Genomic DNA, 22,823 nt, shown 5'->3' on the forward strand with positions numbered 1-22,823 from the left:
CCGATAAGGAAATTTTTCCGGTAAGCACTTACCAAGTAAGTGTTTAGTAAACGGCCCCTAAGATATCGTCGTTAGTTGATACTGATATCAATAAACAATAGAGTAAATTACGATTTTCGTCTATATGGTTTGTTAATAATTACAATTTTTGTCTTTGTGATTTAGAAATTACAATTTTTGTCCCTGTAGTTTACATTTTATTGCTATTTCATTCCTTGACTGATTTCTACCTTTAATTACAAGGGATTAAAACAGTAAAGAATTGTAACCACAGGGACCGAAAAGCAACAAATTGTATATCATAAAAACAAAAATAGCAATAAGTTAAAAACCATAAAGATGAAAACTGCAATTTCTAAAACCCAGAGACGAAAATCACAAGTTTTAACAAATCACATGTACGAAAAACATAATTTACTCTAAATAATAATAAAAAACTTATTCAGTCAGTTGGGACCGGAACCGGGACCAATAGCCCCATAACTGGTTATGAGTCGGCTTGACCGGTCATCACTTTCTCGACCGGGACCGGTTATTGTTGGACCGGTTACCGCCGGTTACAAAGAAGGTAAGGTCCGATTGGGACCGGTCTGACCTGACCCATGACCGGTTTTTGGCCATCACTACTCATATTTCAAAACACACAACTTCATACATTTTAACTGTTTTTATGAAATCAATGTTGGTTGTAAAACCAAAATCTTTATGAAAAAAGATATCCAATCACTTATCTAAGAGTTTTCTATTAATGAAACTCACAACTTATTCAGTCAGCTATATATGACTGTTTGGTAATGACTTAATGATATAGAAAGTAGCTTATTCAACAAGCTTCTAGGAAACGTCATACAAAAAGTACTTCTTTTCCAAACTTGTTCCTCCCAATTAAAAAAAACACTCGTTTCATCTATGAAAAAAAACATCTCAAACAAAAATCTTCTCGATTTATACAGACAGATTAACACACACAAACATTTTTGTTCATACAAGACTTATTGAAAAACCAATCAAACAACCCTTGAGATGTATTCAGTAAGAAAATATTAAAAATACCAGTTTCATAATTTATCAAGCTCTTTATAAATTATAAATCAACGGTCTTTTTCTAAAATCGTTATCTATTTTCGACACCAACATGCGGTTTTTATTTTCGACACTCGCAAGAAATACTTCCAACATCGAAGCTAAATGCTGACAAATCTTGCAATATTGACTCGACACGATAAAGAAAACTAACTAAGTATTTTTGACTTGGGAGTTGTTTACTAAAATTTCCATTAAGTTCTGTATGAATAAATTTGTCTGTCTAGATAAAAAGTTGTTATCGTTTACTTTTTTTTACTGAATTAACCGCTTGAAAGATAGAAATGACAATTTTACACTTCAACAAAAAAAAAAACATTTGAAATCAGAAACAATCTGCACCATAAACAGTCAATGAACAATCTGAACTTAAGAGTTGAGAGTTACGATTCGGTTATGGGAAAGACGCATAGAGAATAGAAATGTAAAGAGGGTTTTGAACTGAGGTTTGGAATAAAATCAGAAACGAAATCTGGAACAAGAGATAAGAAAAATTATTAGAGACTTAAAAAGAAACCTCGAAAATGAAATCTGGAATAGACAACAATAAACAAAAATTATCAGAAACTTCAAAGGAAATCGAAATCGAAAATAAAATCAAAATCAAAATAAAAAACGAACCTCAGAAACTTCAAAAGAAATCTGGAACGAAATTGAAAACGAGAACACAATCGAGTTCTTCAATCTAGGAAGGAGATGTTGTGGTGATTCGAGTTCTTGAATCTTGGAAGGAGATGCAATTCTTGAATCGAGTTCTTGAATTGAAAACAAACAGGAAATCAAAAAAATGAAATCGTAATCAGAAAATGAAAGCAAAATTAAGAAACAAAATCGATTTCTTGAATCTGGGAAAGAGATGCAGTTCTTGAATCGAAAACGAAAACGAAAATCAAAAAGCGAAATCTGATGTAGCGCCCATATTTTTACCATGAGAAATGTTACGTAATCTAAAACAGATTCTCCAAAAGCACTCCAAAAATAATGGCTAAATTAAAACTTTAGACCGTTTACAGCGGAAGACTTTAAAAGAATAAATATATAACTTAATGTCAGCCCGTCCCATACCGGGTTGCTTTACAAACTTATATATCATAGATGATTGCACCTAAATATTGAACTTAAATGGACTAGACAAGTCTCAATGTATGCCCTTCTTTTTCTTTGTCCAACCTGAAACCTTCTGTCCCTGAGATACATACTACAGTCAGCTTATAAAGCTCAGTGAGTTCATGATTTGCGTGAGTAAAGATCATTTCACATCATACATATCAACGTGTAAACTTTGTACCAAATAGTATGCATTTTCTGAAAAACATGCAACACTGAAAGAAAAGAGATCTCATAAGTTGTATGTCGGGTATGAGTCATTTAGTCACTGGCATTCCCTGAGTTGTCCGATCTGCACCTATCTAGACACTCATTACGGGGTTGTGCCACTTGTCATGTGACTTCTTGGTCAAATGCTCACCCGTTAAAACTGATCATAAAGAAATAACATGCTAGAGTTATTTGAAAACAAAATAAACACATAGCATACAACTAATCATAAAATAACATACATGTAAAATATATCATGTATGCAAAGTTGTAAACTGAAACATCATGCATATGTACACATTTTCATATAAATCATATAATGCTCGAAAATAAATTTATACATTGGTATGCATCCCATTGTAAGTCTCATGAAGACTCACCTGATTGCGTATAGATTGGTTACCGATAACTCTTGACCAAATGCCTACACATTTCATACCATAATATCTCATTAACGTCTTAAATTCTCAAAAAGTCAACAAAAGTCAACTATTGTCATTTTGACCGAACCTAAAGTCAAACTTCGTATCCGAGCATCTTAATATACCTCAAACAACTCTATTGACCCATCATTAAAATCCACATGGATCAAACATGTCAAAAGTCAACATTTGGTCAACTCGGTCAACCCCGACTAACTTTAGTCAATCCCCAAGTCTAAGACTCGATGTCATCGCAAAAAAACATTTTAATATCTTATAATCTCATCTCTCCAAATTAAAACGTCACAAATATTTACTTTACTCAAATCACGATGCTTAAATCATCAAAACAATTTACTGATTTATATAAGCATCCTCCTTAGAAAATATATAATTATATTTTATTCTATTAATGTTGGGCCAAAACTAGCAACTTACTTATTGGACAATATTTTAGGCTAGATATTATTTAAACAAAACAAGCCCATATTCCTTTTGGAGGCTCAATTTAAGTATTCAATTTATAAGATTTTGTTAATTTATAGTTAATAAATTTCAGATTTAGTTAATTAGTTTATATTAACTAATTAATTTAATTTCTAAATTAGTTAATATATTAAATTGAATTAGTATTTAATAATATAACAAACGTGGCCCAACAAAGGCCAACGACCAGCCAACAAACGTTCACACGCCGGCGCCGGAAAAACAGGCCGTTTGGACTCGTTTCTTCATCGTTTTTTATGACTCTTTTTGCAAAATCTCTAGAAAATGATTTTCCTCAACCATAGGAACAAAATAATCAAGTATTGAGTCTCATACGCTCGTTTAAAGTTATGGTCTTAAAACCACTCGAAAATAAGTAAAAAACTCAAAATCGAACATCAAAAACTAAAATCTGAGACATAAGGCTACTAAGGTTTCATAGAGGACCTAAAAACAAAGCCTTCCATATAAAGAACTAGAAATTTGGTTGAGTATTTTACCTCCAATCGTTAATAAACGGAGCTTTTCGAACCGAACTTCAACCTCTGATTTCTCTTTCGAAACTCAACGAAAGTTTCAGTTTTCTTGAAGCAAAAGTGTAGAGCAAAGTGTTGGCTACATATATCTGTTCTTTTTTTGTCTTAATAGTTGAAAATTCAAACTGATATAAAGCTTCAAATGAGAGGTCGTTTTCGCATTTCTAAATTTGCAGATCTGATGTATATTTACAAAACAGGTCCTTCTGGTTTGGACCTGTTAACATCTGACCAACCCCTTAACTTTCATAAAAATGCATTCGGCCCCCTGGCTCTATTACTTTTGACATCTTTACACATTTCACCCCTAATATGACATTTTCCTTCATTTTTAATCTGATTTTCAAATATGTTTATATTTTATTATATATTTTTTTTCCAATAAAATAAAACTTATTTTATTTTATTTTCCTTATTCTTTTTGCTTTCTAATTTATTTATTTACCTCATTTTGGGGTGTCACATTTGAGATAGGATCTAGAAGGAGGCGTACACAATGAATGAGACGTGAAGGGGTATTTTGGCTAAACCTGGACAAGAGCCATTTCCCATCTGTGTGAATAAGCCCTAAGCAAACACCACATTTTGGCTAAGGGAATAAGCCCGTTAACCCATTAAGCTCATTAAGTCATAAGTTTTAACTTTTTATTTTAGAGAAATTATAAAAAAATCTGTTGAAGATGCTCTAAAATACAAAGAGAAACTATGGATTTTACGATTTGTTGAGAATTTTTAGTTGAAAACACGTCAATATAAAAGTGGATTAAGCTTCACGCCTATAAAACGAGACCCAAAATTATGATTTCGAACCGCCAAAATCAAATGCGTGTTAACTACTGGATTTATTTATTTCTTATTCTTTTGTTATAGAGCGTAGAAAGACAAATTAATTATTTGGAGAATACGGTTGTAACTGGGATTATCTTGAAAAATCAGTCTGTTTAATTGTAATAAATTTACTAGGTAAACGCTTATCAGTAAGAGTCAACACTTTAACTATCTTTACGTATTATCAAGTAAGACTATAGTCTATCAAAACAGTATTTGTTTAATTATCTTTTTTCAATCTTTCTACCAATAAGAATCCTACAAATTACTAAAGGGTATTTGGCCTAGCGGTATCTGAGTCTTTTGCTTTCTAGGAGGTCAGAGATTCAAACATCACCAATGATGATGAATGTGTGAGTTTATTTGTTTCATTTGTCATATATAAAATATATTATATGCTTAAACAAAAAAGAATCCTACAAATTAAATTTTAGGAGAAATAAATGATATTTTATAAATTAAATTAAATATTTAATAATATAATTATATTGTAATCTTCAAAACGGAGAATATTGGAGATGGGCTTAAACTTTTTTTGAGATTCTTGGAGATGCTCCCATAATGTAAGACTTTTCTTCCTTATCAACTCTCTCACCGGGTATGATTTTTGTGTCTTGTCATGTTCATCCAGTAAGGTAATTGATCTGATAAATCTTTGACGAGTAAATCTATACTATATCATAAAGCATTTGACAAAAACTATTAAAAATCATTTTTTATGCATGAAGCACCGCTTATTAATGTATAATACTTAAAATTCAAGATTACAAGTAATTTTGCATATGTACAACTTAATAAAGCTTCATTTTTAAATTAATGTAACTAATTACAGATAAACATAATCAAATACAGGATAAATATCCATTTTAAATATAGAAAACCTAAAATATATAAGATAATTGTTGATAACTAACATAATGTTTAATTATTATCGTTAAGAGGATGAATCTTGTTTGACCAAAAAAAAGAACCGTCTCTTAATGGTTTCAAAATACTCTAAATGATTTTGTATCATTTGTCTCCTTTAACCATTCAACGTTCAAATTTTATTCTGAACAATTACCAAACAATTACATTTCATTTTACACTATATCATGAGAGTCTCTTAATCATTCTGACCACTTAATAATTCTACAGTAAATCATTCAACAATTATCAAACAATCCCTAAGAAATAATTCAAAATATGAAAATGACTATTTTAATTAATTTTTCTATATTAAATATATTTGATATTCGAATGTTGAAATTATTAAATTACTAAATATGTTTTTATTTCATTGTTTTTGGTAAATATTTATTAAATTATAAATAATAAAAAATATATAAAAAGAATTTGGTGTGTGAACAGGTAAGCCAAGTAGGAGCGTGGGTCCCCATAATTTCTTCCAAGATTTATATGTTGATTTCAATGTTGAATCTCTCTACACCTTTGAGTGCCGTTGCAGCTAACTTCTCCATTTCTTCCGTCTTCAAATCGCCCTCACACACATCTTAAGATCTTTGGATTCCGAGAGTTGAAGCACGCAATTGGATACATTTTGATCTTCAATTCTTCCGGTGAGATTCGTTTTCATCTCTTTTCTAGCATTGATCTGTGATATTTGGTAAGATTTACGGTTTTTTGATCTCTTTACTAGCATTGAGCTGGTATTTTTTTTGGTATTAGGGTTTTACAATTAGTCTGATTGTAGTGAGTTGTATGAATGTATACACTAATGTGTGTGGAAAGTGAATAGATCAATTGAAGTTCGAGTAAAGTTTTGAATTGGGTGCTTGTTCGTGTTTGTGAACAATTTGATTGTGATTTAGATCTATACAAGATACCTAATGGTCATTGGGGGAAATGAATTGTAATGTGAGGTCCCAATTTGAATCACGTCATATGTTTACTTGGTTGATCCAAAGATAAGTAAAAGAAATGGGGGAGATTTTTAACATTAGGAATGGAGTTTGAATTCACTTTCTAGCATTCATGTTTATTAGCAGCTTTATGAGCTTAATAGGACTTACATTTTATTCGGTCAGCTATTTAGGACTATTTGGTAGTGGCTAAACTTTATAGAAAGTGGCTTATTCATTAAGCTTCTATGGGGGGAGCTTTATATAAAAAGCCAAGTTTTTTTTTCCAAACCTACACCTACCAAATTAAAACACGCTCCTTGCACCTATGAAAAAACTCTCCCAAATAAAAACCTTCTCAATCTATACAAAAAGATTAATCCACAAATACAACGTTATCCGAACAAGACTTAATGGAAAACCAACCAAACAGCCCCTTAGAAGTCCAATTACATTCGTTTGTAGGGATTTTGTTAATCTTTTGGATCCTTTTGATTTCCATGTAGAATTACAGATATAGATAGGTTATTACAAATGATGGGTTGTGGTCTTATGGACTCATGAATGAAAATCCCATACTCTATCAGGAAACTTGACTGATTATCTGATCCAACAACAAACTTAAAAGATCTAGATAAGTTTCCTTCTTTTTTTAGATAATGCCGGTGTTAAAAGCATAAATGCTGACGGATGGCTTGCGGTGGTTTTGGATTCAACTCATAGGTGTCGTCTTTTGTTAGTTGTGCTTATATCCATTGAATTGAATGATTTTGTGGATCTAAACAACTGATGAGCGTAACACACAAACAAAAAACTTGGTTGGTTTATGTAAGATCCCACATCGGTTAGGGAGTGGAACTAAGGTTGCTTTATTAAGGGACTGGATACCTCCTCTATCATATGCTTTTTAAAACCGTGAGTCCATGTCTGGACAAAGCGGACAATATCTGGTACGGTTAGCCTGGGATCTTAGAGTTTATTAAACAATTCATGATCGTTGCATGTTCTTTGATTTTATTGAATTAACAAATCTTTATAATGTGCTTACCTTATGGTTATTCATTCAATTATTGATTTTTCTGATGTTTGGTGGCAGTAAGACTTAGATAGAGGATGGCGGTGAGAAGACCGGGTTTAATTGCTTTGTTTGATGTGGATGGCACTCTTACTGCTCCAAGGAAGGTACACCTTTATATTTTTCACTGTGTATCAAACCAAACAAGTCCAATATATTATATCCCGCTTGAAAGCAGGGTCTAGGACGGGTGAGAATGAGATGTACGTAGACCTGACCTCTACCCCTAGAGGGTAGAGTGGTTGTTTCCGTGAAGACCTCTGGCTTATAGGTCTCAATATATTAAGTGCATTTAAAGAGGCTAATGAGCTTCCTTCAAAAATGATTTTTTTGGAGGTATGGTAGTATGTTATGAAGAATGTCAATTTCTTGAATCGAGTTTAGATAATAGAGCCAATTTCTTGAATCGAGTTTAGATAATAGACTACTTTTGACTTTATCTGCTATTACTGGGTAGACACCACCCTCTTGAGGGCAGTTGATTTACACTAAATTCAACTTACATTTGGATCATACCAATAGAGATGGGCAAGAACTGGTCCTAAAAATCTGGTCTGGTCAAAACGAAAAAGCTCGGTACAACTCAAAAAACTTTGGACCGATTAAGGACCTGCGGTCTAGTTTGGTCCGGACCGGTGTGGTCTGGTCTTTTTTCATCTCTACCTGTTAAGCAAGTACTTATGTTTGCTTGCTATGACATATACCTGGGATACAAACATATGTTGTTTTTATATATTTCTGTTTGCACATCTGAATAAATGAGATAAATACATCAAGATCGGAAATTGAGCAAATGGCATGCATCTACTACCGTACAAGGAGTTTTCTTGTTATTTGTGTTGTTGTGATGTGAAGATACTCGAACAAGTCTTATGTGAACAATATCTAGTGTGTGTGTGTGTGTATATATATAGAGAGAGAGAGGGAGGTTCAAGGGAAAACCCCAAAAAAAACTGAAAAACTGAGGAACACCTTTGTAACCATTCATCTACGGTATGCACATGTGCATACAAGTAATTGAAGTTGTTTCTTGGACTCTATGCATGCGTCCATGTTATGCACATGTACATACCTGACAAATTACTTACATATTTCTTGTATGCACATGTGCGTACTGTACAAATTACTTACATATTAATTGTATGCACATGTGCATAAAGTATAAATGAATGGTTACTAAAGTGTTCCTCAGTTTTTCATTTCTTGTGCTTTTCCCCTTAACCTAATCCTATATTTACATCTTTCACTTCAAAATTGCAGGGGGTTACTCCAAAAATGTTGAAATTCATGCAAGATTTACGGAAGGTACATGATTTATGCATTCTGCACTCTTGAGCATCTTGGCAGTTATGTATTCGATTTTCTTGTTCTTTTACATTATTTCAGTGTTTTGAGTTTTTTTTCTTTCTTGCAGGTTGTTAATGTTGGCATTGTTGGAGGATCTGACCTTGTTAAGATATCCGAACAGCTAGGGTCAACAGGTCCTTTACAGTTATCTTATTTTTACATATTATATATACATAGACACACACACACGCACACACACACATATATATAGGGGAGGTTTACTTTGCAAATTACGTTATTTGTACAAACCGTGCAAACCTCATTCAACCAATCATAATTTTTCATATTTTTGTAATTATGAGAGGTTGATCTGTCATTTTTATTGTCGAGGGTGTTAATGATGGATATTAATCTTCATTATATTAATTTTAGAAAAATACATGAAACAATTTCATTAAAACATAGAAACAACCATATCATCAAGAAAAGTATTATATGAAACAATTTCATAAGATTAAACAGTTTTATGAAACAATTTCATTAATTTAAATGATGAAATTGACGGATGAGGGTGGTTTGCACGGTTTGTACAAATATGGGTGATTTGTGTTGGGTACGACAATATACCAAATACTTTTTATTGAATCAACCAATAAAACCTTACAAAGTACAGACACAGAAATATATATACAGAATTAACAGACACCAACTAAAGGACACAACCTTTCGGACAGGACACATTTACAGTTATTCTTAACTGTCAACTGTTAACGGAGACTAACGGTAATTAACTAACTTAACTGCCACTTAACAGGAAGTGACCGTTAGGAAGAAACAGCAGAAACAGCAACCATGCGACGCTTAATTTCAACACACCCCCTTAAGCTAGTAATGGTTGCACCTTTAACTTGTTCTTCATAGCTTCGAAATTGTAGAGCCTTTGTAAAACAGTCAGCAAGTTGTTCCTTTGAACAGCAGAACTTTACTTGAACTTCGTTGTTTGAGACCAACTCTCGGATGAAATGAAATTTGAGTCTGATATGCTTGCTTTTACCATGGAAGACTGGATTCTTAGAGAGTGCAATAGCTGAACTATTGTCACAGAAACAGTAGTGGCCCCTTCCTGTCTGTGTTCTAATTCTTCTAGTATAGCCCTTAACCACAAAGTTTGACAGCCTGCGATAGACAGCGAGATATATTCTGCTTCAGCAGAAGATAGAGCAACCACACTTTGTTTTTTCGACTGCCACGATACTGCCCCAGATCCCAGATTGAACACATACCCAGATGTGCTTTTTTCATCATCCATGTTTCCACCAAAGTCACTGTCACTGTATCCTATAAGTCTAAAATTTTATGTTTTTGAATACACAATGCCATGATCGATGGTGCCTTTAACGTACTTCAAAATCCTCTTACCAGCCTCCCAGTGACTAATCGTAGGAGCTTCCATAAATCTGCTTATAATACTAACAGCAAATACCAGATCTGGTCTAGTGGCAGTCAAATACATAAGGCTGCCTACTAAACTTCTATARAGACTCCCATCAACTAAATCTTCATTACAATTCTTAGAAAGCTTTAAGCCAAATTCCATGGGAGTGATAGCAGAATTAGACTGTTTCATATTGAATCTATCAAGGAGATTTTGAGCATACCTTTGTTGAGAAATCCTTATGCCTTCTTCATTCTGCTTGACTTCAATTCCCAGGAAGAAATGAAGTAATCCCAGATCTGTCATATCAAACTCTTTCTTCATGCTATTCTTGAAATCCTCTATTAATTTTTGAGAATTTTCTGTAAAAACTAAATCATCTACATAGATGCRAACAATCAACATCATGCCTYCAGATTTAAAGGTGAATAAAGTATGCTCTTGAGGACATTTTCTGAAGCCAWTTGTAATGAAATAGCTTTCAATYCTACTATACCAAGCACGTGGTGCTTGTTTCAACCCATAGAGTGCTCTTTTCAATTGATATACCTTGTGTTCTTCTCCTCTCTTGATGTAACCTTCAGGCTGATCAATATAAACATTCTCTTCTAATCTTCCATTCAARAAAGCTGATTTAACATCCATTTGATGAACTTGCCAGTGGTGTTGTGCAGCCAATGCYAATACAATCCTTATAGTTTCAAGTCTTATCACAGGTGCAAAGACTTCTTGATAATCAATCCCATGTTTTTGTTTATACCCTTTCACGACCAACCTTGCTTTGTATYTATCYACCTCCCCCTTCTCATTCAGTTTGGTTTTATAAATYCATTYAACACCTATGGACTTGTGACCACTTGGTAAATTCACAAGATTCCATGTATCATTTCTTACTATTGCTTCTATTTCTTTATCCATGGCTTCTCTCCACTTCTTTTCTTTATAAGCTTCCTCAAAAGTTAAAGGGTCAGCATCACAGAAAAGTATAAAGTCTGCAGTGTCATTAAATTCTAAGCTTCTTGGGTCATTATAGATATCACTTAAGGTTCTATATCCTCTTTTGGGTGGACTTTCGGTAGAATCTTGTGTATTTGGAGATTCCGTGGGTTGAGATGTACTAGGAGTGGTGAAAGAATTTGGAGATTGTGGGTCCTGATCTTCCTGATGACTGTGTTTCTCTTCACTTTGAATTATCTCTCTGACTTTGATCATCTTCTAACATCTTTGTAGTCCCTTCAGTTTTGTCATTCCATGACTTTCCCTCTTCAAAGACTATATCTCTACTGACAATAGTTTTTCCAGAGATGGGATTATATAGTTTATAGGCTTTTGATCTATCACTATAACCTATAAAAATGGTTTTTTCTGATTTCTCGTCTAATTTGCCCCTCTTTTGTTCAGGTATGTGAGCATAGGCCAAACAACCAAAAACTCTTAAGTGGCCTACAGTGGGTTTGTATCCTGTCCAGGCTTCCTGAGGTGTCTTGTCAGTAAGACCTTTTGCGGAGGTTCTATTTGTCAAATAGCATGCACAAGACACTGCCTCAGCCCAAAATGAGTTGTCTAGACCTTTTGCTTTTAGCATACTTCTGGCCTTTTCTAATATGGTTCTGTTGATTCTCTCAGCAACTCCATTTTGCTGAGGGGTGTATCTTGTTGTGACTTGGTGGTGAATACCATGTTCCCTCAAGTAATCAAGGAAATATATGGAATTGTATTCCCCACCCCCATCAGATCTAAGAGTTTTAATGTGATATCCACTTTGTTTTTCAACAAAGTTTTTGAATATCTCAGCTTTTCATTTTTTTTGCGGTTTTCCCCTGAACTTGACCCTATATATATATATATATATATATATATATGAGTGTATATATACATACACACACACATTTATATATATCTTGTTCAATACAATGAAATGAAGCACAATGTCATTAGAATGATTTGTGCATATGAAAGTTCGTGTATTCTACAAATTGCCGGCAAAGTTGGTTTTTCAATAAAAATTTCTAGCATTTTCTACAACTATGTGCTCTCTCTCTCTCTCTCTCTCTCTCTCTCTCTCTTTCAATTTATATCAAACGAAACGAGCCCAGTATATCCCAACCAAAGGTGGGCTCTTGCCCCGAGGGTGGAGATTACGTAGATCTGGCCCCTAACCTAAAGAGCAAAGTCGGCTAGTGAGAAGTGTGCTAAAGAGAAATACAAGTATGCTAAAATTAATGTTGAACTTTAGGGAAATATTATCATATGAAATTTTTTATGTATATCTTCCGCCTTTTACACTCTTTATCATTGCTTTTGATTCAAGTTCTTGAAGCCAACCTTTATAATGATTCTTCATTTATTCCCCCTTTTCTTTATTATTTTGCAAAAGTTTCTTCCTTCTTTGATGACCACTTTTAGAACACCTTTTAAAATATACACTATTTAATCTAACAATGGAGCTTCAATGTCTCTGTGCAGTTATAAATGACTATGATTACGTGTTTGCTGAGAACGGCCTTGTGGCCTATAAGGATGGAAAGCTAGTTGGAACACAGGTACCTTCTTGTAACAACTCGTCCCACATGGATAGAAAATGAGAACTGTGAGCAACTTATAAGCCTCAAGTTATGGGCTACCAATAACTTCTACCATGATTTTTAAGTTGGATTTGAAGTTATTGTCCCCGCTTGTTGCTTTGGGCATTGGTATGTTTCACTTCTAAAACTCAAAAAGGCGGCGCCAAAATCATTCCTTCCGAAAGCTTCACAATTTCATTAGAAATTTCACACATTGAGGAGTCTTGTCTTAGTGCACTGAGGTTGCCATTATGCACCCTTTTCTTCAGTATTTTGTGTGATTAAGTTTTTCTTGATGGGTTTCTTTGTGCAGAGTTTGAAGACACATCTCGGGGATGAAAACATCAGGGTAAAAGAGTTTTCTTTTTTATGTTTTTACGGATCCCACGAAGGGTTCTTAGCAAATTAGTGTTTAGTTGGTCCCAAGGGGTCATGGAAAGTGATTGGAACATGGATCCCTGGGTTTATGTGAAACCAAGATGAATCCTTAACCCTTAAACAAGAAACATTGACATAGGTTACTTGATGTGCCTACAATATATTCCCCCGTCCCAAAATAAGTGTCTTCTTTCAAAAGTAAGTGTCTACTTTCAAAAACAAATGTCTACTTTCCCATTCTACCCTTAATTATGATATGGAGAAAATCTCTCTCTATGCTTAAAGGTAGAATTGTCCTTTAGTTAATAAAAAAGTGTAATAATTACACATTGCTAAAACTACATGCCTTTTTTATGGTGGACATTTATTTTGGGACGGAGGGAGTAACATGTACTTTTGGTAAATGTGGGTGTCCGGGTGAGCTTGCGCGCACCTCCACTAATCCCATGGGGCCTTGAAGATCATTGGCGGACCTACATGCAATTGATTAGATTTTCAATAAAATACCTTTTTTAAATTATAAATTTTATTTTTTTATATAAAATATTTTGTTTTGACCCCATAGATTACACAAAGACACACACACACACACACACATATATATATATATATTACATTATACATTATAAATTTTACTATTTATAGATATATGACTTATTTTTAATATATATATGCTTTGTTTTCCTTTTCTTTTTTACTCTTTGTTTAACTTCTACTATATTTTATATTATGTCAAGTAAATTCTGCCTCTCATCATCAAAGTTTTTGGATCTGCCATTGTTGAAGCCAAGAAAATCCCCACTGGCCATGAGGAGACTCAAACCGGCGACCGGAGCCCAAACGCCTAGCCTTTATTTATCAGTTGAACTGGCCCTCTGGTTTATATAATAACATGTTTTCATACATCATATAAGGTTTTTAACTTGTAACAAGTAAGCATACATGGCATGATGCAGGACTTCATCAATTTTACCCTTCATTATCTTGCGGACATAGATATCCCAATAAAAAGGTGAGCGAAAAACCTAAAATCTTGCAACTATTGATCATCTTTTTAGCATCTAAATGAACCCTTTTAACTACAGGGGAACTTTCATTGAGTTTCGAAGTGGGATGATCAATGTGTCACCAATTGGGCGAAACTGTAGTCAAGAAGAAAGAGACGAGTTTGAGAAGTATGATAAGGTACAAAACTTTATTCCTTCCGAACGTAAGACTATGGGCTTGTTTGGTTGGTTTTCCATATTTCTGTATGGATAAGGTTGTACGTGTGGATTAATCAGTCTGTAGAGATCGAGAAGGTTTTTGTTTGGGAGGGTTTTTTCATATATGGAAGGAACATGTTTTTTACTTCGGAGGGGTGGGTTTGGAAAAAAAAACCTAGCTTTCTGCATAAAAATCCCTCCTAGAAGCTTACTAAATAAGTTACTTTTTATATCATTATGCCACTATCAAAGAATCATGTATAGCTCACCGGGGATAAGTTGTGAGTCTCATTAAAGCTCATTAAGATGCAAACAAAATGGCCCTATATCAACAAAAATTCATACAAACCAATCAATTGAGATGTTTATGGAAATAATGAGGGTTCATTTATTATGATCTGGAAATTTATGGAAGATGATCAAAGTTCATTCATTTTGATCAATGCTTTAAATTAGGAAACAATCGAAATATTGATGGAACCAGATATTCATTAGAGTAGATGGATAGTTGAGATTGCCTTGTATAAATTAAGAGGTTTGCAAATGATTAGGACTCTATATATGCTTTTGATAACAAATTGCAATTCAGGTTCATAACATACGTGCAAAAATGGTGGAAGTTCTTCGAGAAAAGTTTGCTCATCTTAATCTTACGTTTTCCATTGGTGGCCAAATTAGCTTCGACGTAAGTATAACTTCTTACCCATGAAAACACGAGATGATGAACACTCGTTATTTGCTAATTTCACTCAATTTCTTTCGGAAAATGCTCTTAATAGGCCTTCCCACAAGGTTGGGACAAAACTTATTGCTTGAAATACTTGGATGAATTTGAAGAAATTCACTTCTTTGGAGACAAGACTTACAAGGTATCAACTACATTTTTTGTGTTCACTTTTAGTTGTTTCTTGATAGATGACATGATATTTGTGTTGCCTGAAACTTTAGTATAATCTTCGTTAACTTTTTTTTTTTTACTAGGGGGGAAATGATCATGAGATTTATGAATCTGCACGAACCGTTGGTCACACAGGTTAGCTCGATTAATCATAATCAAAATTATATACTCTCTCAGAAACAATTGCTTTACTCTTTGAATAGAGGTCAGTTCTGCGAACATTACACCCTGTAGGCCCCACCTTCGGGTGGAATATACTAGGTTTCTTTTGGTCTAGTATATACTCTCTCGGAAATAACTGCTCTACTCTTTTGGGATAGAGGTCAGGTCTGTGTACTTCCTACCTCTTAGGCCCCACCTTCGGGGTGGGATATACTGGGTTTGTTTTGTTAGTTTGATTTGGTATATACTCTCTTGGACATAACTGCTCTACTTTTGGGATAGAGGTCAGATCTACTTACATCCTACCTCTTAGGCCCCACCTCCCAGTGGGATATATTGGGCTCGTTTGGTTTTGTAAATACTTTCTCCATCCCATGAAAATTGCCTTGTTTGAGTTGGCATGTAGTTTAAAGAAAGAGTTCACTTGTAAAATATCTTTAACACCCTTCATTTACAAGACGAAGGATTCTTGAGGATACAAACCGATACCATCAATTTATATCCAACGATAAATATTTGAATCATCCTTCAATTTAGGAGAGTGCTTTACACCCTTCATCTTTTTTATATTTTCTTCCGGGACGGACCTTTAAACCCCGAGCGGGGTCCCATGCATCCGCTCAACCTATTTTCGCAAGTAGAATTTTTTTTGGGGTGCGACAGGTGCACTTGCTAAACTTTGACAGGTGCTCCGAGCTATTAGAAAATACAAGGAACATCAACAAGAAAAACCAAACAAGATCCCTCGAAATCAACCAAAAAACTTTAAAAATCCATCGAAATATGGAATTCGGCTAAAAACACATAGCCAACTTTGCGGGCTTTTGATCCACCTTTAAGGTGCACCCTCAGGCAAAAATCTCTTGTTTCTCAGTGTTTCTTTTACGGTGGGTGTCTGTGGGCCTGGTTGAGTGCACCTCGACTAATCCAGGGTCTTGAAGATAACAACCACGAAAATCCCAGTGTCCAAGGTAGACTCGTACTAGCGGCCTATGAGGTGTCGTCCCAAGGCCTACCCTTTATTTGCTAGTTGAGCTGGCCCTCAAGGTTTTTGTCATTATCGAAATATATTAAGAAAATTTTAATGGTGAAACATTTTCCTTAAAGCGTTTTGCTCGACGAAATATTCCAATTTTCATGGCAAGATTTTATGTACGCTCCTATTTTTAGCAGGAGTACTTCTGGAAGTTGTCAACTAATTATTCTGTGCATCTCAGTTACGAGCCCCGACGATACTATGGACCAGTGTACTACTCTATTTCTGAACAAGCAAGCTTGAGGTACCCGACCCATCTTTCTGTCAGTTTCTCGGAAAAAAGCCCGACCCCGGTGCACTAATTCTTCGATTCTGTAAGGTCCGGGATGAAAAGCCGTTGTATGCAATCTTTTTGTTTCGTATTTGCATAGAGATCGTTACCCTTCTTTCGGTTTTCAGTTATTATTTGAGGTCTAAAATGTAATTTTGCTTGTACTGCATTTCAAGTAGACATTATATATGGAAAGGGTGGGAAGCAACTGTAATTCTAATGAAAATTGCAACAGTTTTTATTTGATAATATCTTGTATTAACTCTCATGATTCATCAATAATATCTAGAGATATAACGGTGTAAACGATTCGAGTCGAGTATCAAGTTATTCGAAAGCTGCTTGTAAAGTTTGCTCGAGCTTTTCGAACGAGTCGAGTTGAACACTGGTATTATAGAGCTCGACTCATCAAGTCAACTGAGCTTTATTTTGGGTCCGATATCGGCTCGAACTCGAGAATTATTAAGCTCAAGTTTGAATAGCTCGTTAAAAAATCAACTCGTTTATACCCTTATGCATTCTTAACCGGGCCCATATAATGGTCACGAATAATCGGAATGGGACCCGACCACTAATCGGTTAAGACTTGACTCATATAAATGGAAACTCAATATCACTCAAAATTTGAATAAAATAACAAATTTGTATATATGTAACTTGAAGTTGACGCAAAATCAATATCAATCGAAAAAAGTTGGCACCAAATACAGTTGGTTGGTACATAATATAAGATTTTGCGTACCAATTATAATTGGTTGGTACACGGTATTGAAGAAAAAAAAACTTAGTAGTAAATTAGATCCAAGATTTGAACTTTCAAATTATATCAGCCATTTGCCAATAACAATATAAAAATTAAATAAAAACCAAAACTAATAATCCAACTATCTTCCATTTGTCATCAATGAATTATCTAATATATATATATATGTGATATTTTGATGCATCTGACATATAGCTCAGTTGATAAAAGGGTTGGATGACTTTGCCCAAATATAAGACAGCTCATGGGTTCGATCCTAGCCCCCCTCCCCCCAGCTAGCTTCAACCGTTGAGTAAGCCACAAATGTCCTTTCACATTGGTGTCGTTAAATACGGGTTCCGCTTGAAACCAGTTGAGATTGCCGGTTAATCAACGTTTGCCCAAATATAATATTTTGATGTATAGATATAAATGTTACGTATCTACATATAAAATTTAGTGAAAGCATTAAATAAAAAGCACCAGTGGTCTAGTGGTAGAATAGTACCCTGCCACGGTACAGACCCGGGTTCGATTCCCGGCTGGTGCAACCCACTTGAGCCATGATGACACGCCTACTTGATGGTTGGGTCCATCAGATCAGCTTGACTTTCAAGATTGACAACACAGGCCCTTCTGAGCTCACTTTTTTACATTTCTGCCCCTTTGGTTTTTTCTTTCTTTCTCTTTCAATTGACCCCATTCTTTTCCTCCTTTTTCCCAATTTTGCCCATGTTTTTCTACTTACAAATTTCTATACTTTTTCTAAAATAAAGAACCAAAATCTCAAAAAAAAAAAAAAAATTTATTACGGTATAAGATTAATTTAGAAGCACTTTTCTATAAATATGACAGACAAAATTCCAGTGTCTAATAGCAGGGGCGGATCCAGCCGCTAACCGTTGGGGGAAAAGGCTCCAGTCAAAAACCAAAAACCTTTGATGGACCGGCTTAAATTTTATATTTTCACCTTTATTTTACATGATTTCCCCCAGTCCCATATGACCATATGCTTTCCTCCCCAAGTCCCATCTAACATGTCTCACCCCATTAACTTCTTGGATCCGCCACTATCTAATAGGTTCCTTAGAATGGATTTCGTTTTATCTCTATCTATCCTACAAACATATCAATAAAAATAATAATGGACGGGTCCTCAGATTTATTTGTGACCTTTGAGGAGCGCGTACGAGATGAAAATCTTATGTACAGTTCTGTAACATGGGAACTAACTCTAACCAATTTTTTTTATTTTAGAATTCCAACGTTGGTTATATTATTAAAGTATTCTGTAATTTTATCATCTTAATACACTTTTAAAACAATTAAAAAAATTTAATAATAATTCAATCTAAAAGGTTTAAATGAATAAAAAATTAATTTATCTCTTCATACATCAAGTTGTAGATAATTTTTTAAAGGGAAAAGTTCAAAAAAATCTAACAAAAATTTCCATTTTGAATGGTTTAGTCCCAAAGCTATGTTTTTGAATGAAAAAAAAAAACCATTCAAATCCAATGAGGGATAAAAATCCTTTTTGTGGTCACGGAGGTTCAAATGCGGTGACTCCGGACTATCTGCAAAGCAGGTGGTCACTCTGAGATTAGCCGGCTCGCATAGCGGGTTGGATATCCAGGTTAATTAAAAAAAAAAACCCATTAAACTCTCATTCTGATTGATCAAGTTTTTGAACTATTTTTTTTTTGTATGAAACAATCATTAAACTTTTTCTTCTTGAATGAAAAACCGCTAAACTTTTTTATTTTCATTGATTAAGGGGCTGTTTACCCAAATGCTTACCCGATAAGTGCTTACCTATAAGAATCAACATTATAATTTATCTTGATGCGTAAGATTTTAGTACATCAAAACGTATCGAATGCAACAATTTACTGGGTAAGCATTTACCTGGGTAAGAGTTGTCATCTTCACTTACCGGATAAAACTCTACATCTTTCTCATCGCTCTTACCCGGTAAGATTCTTGGCCCTTGTCATGTTCATCCGATGAGAAAATTTATCCGGTAAACACTTACCAAGCAAGCGTTTAGTAAACGGCCCCTAAGTTCCCTTAAAAATTGGTTACTTACATCATTTTTAACCCAAAAAAGTTATATTAATTGACTAGTAAAAATTTGATGATTTATTTATTTTTTAATAAAAATTCAGGGTCTTGATCATTCAAAATGCGAAAGTTTAATGATGTTTTTTCATTCAGAAAAAATAGTTTAGGGACTTTGTCATTCAAAATGTGAAAGTTTAATGAGTTTTCATTCAAAAAAAAAACAGTTTAAGCACTAACCCATTCAAAATGAAAAAATCTATTAGGTTTTTTTAAACTTTTTTTTTAAACTTGGAACTTTCTCTGTTTTCTTTATTTTAAAAAACAATATAGAGAGTCTCTTTGAAGAAAATAGGGAACAAAGAGCTCAACTGATAGAGATGTTCTTAGGGGCTGTTCGGTTCGTTTTCTGTTAATACCTGTATGGATTTAGTTGTCTGTATATTAACAGATAAGTTGTTATTCGGTTATTGTACTGAATAAGCAGTCTGAATGTTAAAAATGACCATTTTACCCCCGGTCTTTATTTTTGTGGATCAATTTTATTCCATCCCCCTTTTCATCATTCAAATGTTATTACAACAAAAGTACGAGTACGGTTTAGTGCTTTTCCCTCTCTTTTCAACAAGACCAAAACGATGGTTAACAACAAAACTACAATTACATTAAAGAACCCGTTGATCGGTTCAAAAATCATAGGATCAAACAGTTGTTAATTCATATTCTTTGTCACTCAATACGATACGTTTATTAGTTGTATAAATAACAATTACAGGAAAAAATGAGTATGTTGGATCATTTAACGACGTGACACTCCCTCATTGGTCAATAATACTAAATTTAAAAAACATAAACACACCGTAAAGTGAACCGAGTAAGTTTATAACTGGTCCTAATCAATTACACATTTTGGGCTAGAAAACAGTTAAAAAAGGAAAACGATGTACTTTCTTCTTTAAAATCAGCCATGTCACTATAGATATACAAGTTCCAGTTGGTCTAGCGGTATCGTAGCCCTTGGCCTCCTCCTAGGAGGTCAGGGGTTCAAACCTCACCATAGATGAGAAGGTTGTGTGAGTTTATTTGTTGTATTTGCCATATATAAATATTATATACTTCAAAAAAAAAAGTTACAGTGCATAGGGTACAACCAATAATGCATGGTCTACATACACCATGGTAAGCTACGACACCGAACCCTACAACGTACATTGCATAGAGTACAACCAATAATGCACGTTGCGGTTAGAGACCGTATTCCTACACAACGTAACTTTACATCTCCAAATAAATATGGCAAAAAGAAAGAGAGGTTTGTACCCTCTTCAGTCCTCGATCCCAAATCCCGATAAGTCAGAAACTTTAAGAACACGAGTCTTGTGGTATTTTTTTGTAACTGTGGGTATCCGCATTAGTTTACGTACACCGACTAAACGTCCAAGCGACCACGAATTGCCTGGAGTCATTACAGGTGAACCTCCATGGCCATAAGAGTTTTGACAACATCTGGATTCGAACTCGAGGAAGTTGAGATTTTCCACTACATCCTCTGAGCTTTAAACACCGTTTCACAACCCATATGGTTTCTGTCTTGTGAGGCAAAGCAATGAAATGATTTCCTTTTATTTCATAGATTAGACCAACATAACAAAAAGCACCAGTGGTCTAGTGGTAGAATAGTACCCTGCCACGGTACAGACCCGGGTTCGATTCCCGGCTGGTGCAACCCACTTGAGCCATGATGACATGCCTACCTGATGGTTGGGTCCATCAATTCAGCTTGACTTTCAAGATTGACAAAACTGGCCCTTCTGAGCTCAACTTTTTACATTTCTGCCCCTTCTTTTCTTTCTCCCTCTATCAATTGACCATCCTTTCCTCCTTTGCCCAAGTTTTTCTACTTCCAAATTTTATGTAATCTCTCTCTCTCTCTCTCTATATATATATATATTTAAGGAGAAACCAACTAGAATGACATGACACTATGAGATTTGAGTATTCATTAAATCTTGAAATGTGGTTAAATTTGCTTATTCATATTGACGGAAAAAAAAAAGTAGAAGGAATGAAATGTATATATATATATATATATAGAGAGAGAGAGAGAGAGAGAGAGATGAGTGATTAAATAAAAACCGCCCTCATTTGTGTAAACCGTGCAAACCACCTTCATCCGTCGATTTCATTGTTTAATCTTATGAAATTTTTTCATGAAATTGTTTAATCTTGTGAAATTGTTTCATATAATACTTTTTTTGATTAAGTTGTTTCATATATGGTTGTGAAATTATTTCATATAATACTTAATGAAACTGTTTCATGTATTTCTCTAACATTAATGAAACTGTTTCATGTATTTCTCTAACATTAATGAAACTGTTTCATGTATTTCTCTAAAATTAAAATTATGAAGATGATAATATCTATGATTAACACCCTCCACAATAAAAATGATCGATCAACCTCTCATAATTACAAAAAAATGAACAAAATGGAAAATTATGATTGGTTGAATGAGGTTTGCACGGTTTGTACAAATTGAGTGGTTTGCATTTGATCGCTCCCCTATATATATATATATATAAATATATAAAGAGGAGGTGATTCTTTTTGTTGCAAGTCATGATGTTGACTCAAATGAGTCAACCCTTCTGAGCTCTTCTTTTTCACATTTAATTTTAGTTTTCAATTTTTTTCTATTTTGGTCCCACTTTTTCTCTTGTAATATTTGTCCCTTCTTTTTCTTGATAATGATAAATTACAATTTTTAAGCTTTATGGTTGTCACTTACTATCAAGTTTATTCCTTATTTTAAACTAACTGTAGTTTGATAACTGTGGTTGCCATTTGTTTCATTTTGGTCTCTGTAACTAATTCTAGTTAAAAAAATTAGGAGTATTTTGATCATTTTTCTTTTTCCTTTTTCGTTTTCTGTTTTATGAAATTATAGAGTAAATTACACTTTTCATCCTTATGGTTTGTAAATGATTTATATTTTCAACTTGTGCATACAATTTATCGGATATTTATATGTCTATACCATATTGTAAAGCATTTGATAAAAACTCTTAAAACCATTTTTTATGCATAAAGTATTGTTTATTGATGCATATTACTTAAAATTCAGGATTACAAGTAAATTGTGCATTAGCACAACCTATTAAACCTCAATTTTTGAATTTGTGTAACTAACTGC

The 22,823-nt window shown here is 34.0% G+C and overlaps 1 protein-coding gene and 4 non-coding genes across 5 annotated transcripts; all 5 read left to right on the forward strand.

Annotated features, from left to right (window-relative positions):
- The first annotated feature begins 6,097 nt into the window (after window positions 1–6,097).
- Window positions 6,098–17,126, forward strand: LOC112526513 (phosphomannomutase). Its single transcript, XM_025136821.1, has 12 exons — window positions 6,098–6,231; window positions 7,610–7,695; window positions 8,849–8,893; window positions 9,003–9,069; window positions 12,777–12,853; window positions 13,188–13,223; window positions 14,209–14,264; window positions 14,338–14,437; window positions 15,047–15,142; window positions 15,237–15,326; window positions 15,439–15,490; window positions 16,735–17,126. Exons 2-12 carry the CDS (start codon window positions 7,627–7,629, stop codon window positions 16,794–16,796), a joined length of 750 nt encoding a protein of 249 aa, XP_024992589.1. The 5' UTR covers window positions 6,098–6,231; window positions 7,610–7,626; the 3' UTR covers window positions 16,797–17,126.
- A 919-nt stretch (window positions 17,127–18,045) lies between these two features.
- TRNAG-GCC lies at window positions 18,046–18,116 on the forward strand. Its single transcript has one exon. It is a non-coding gene; the product is annotated as a tRNA-Gly (tRNA).
- An 8-nt stretch (window positions 18,117–18,124) lies between these two features.
- LOC112527086 lies at window positions 18,125–18,210 on the forward strand. Its single transcript, XR_003070708.1, has one exon. It is a non-coding gene; the product is annotated as a small nucleolar RNA snoR114 (small nucleolar RNA).
- A 3,071-nt stretch (window positions 18,211–21,281) lies between these two features.
- TRNAG-GCC lies at window positions 21,282–21,352 on the forward strand. The gene has a single exon. It is a non-coding gene; the product is annotated as a tRNA-Gly (tRNA).
- Window positions 21,353–21,360: 8 nt separating this feature from the next.
- On the forward strand, window positions 21,361–21,446 carry LOC112527082. Its single transcript, XR_003070703.1, has one exon. It is a non-coding gene; the product is annotated as a small nucleolar RNA snoR114 (small nucleolar RNA).
- Window positions 21,447–22,823: the final 1,377 nt, after the last annotated feature.

Source organism: Cynara cardunculus (genome assembly GCF_001531365.2).
Source record: "Cynara cardunculus var. scolymus isolate 2C chromosome LG 14, CcrdV1, whole genome shotgun sequence".
NCBI classification, from domain to species: Eukaryota; Viridiplantae; Streptophyta; class Magnoliopsida; order Asterales; family Asteraceae; genus Cynara; species Cynara cardunculus.

What these genes read in the sequence shown, in the direction of transcription:
- LOC112526513 (XM_025136821.1), top strand. Translation starts at nt 7,627, where the DNA reads ATGGCGGTGAGAAGACCGGGTTTAATTGCTTTGTTTGATGTGGATGGC. An exon ending in AGTTTGAGAAGTATGATAAG is followed by an intron (nt 14,438 to 15,046) that starts GTACAAAACTTT and finishes ATTGCAATTCAG; the next exon opens with GTTCATAACATACGTGCAAA. An exon ending in GTGGCCAAATTAGCTTCGAC is followed by an intron (nt 15,143 to 15,236) that starts GTAAGTATAACT and finishes TGCTCTTAATAG; the next exon opens with GCCTTCCCACAAGGTTGGGA.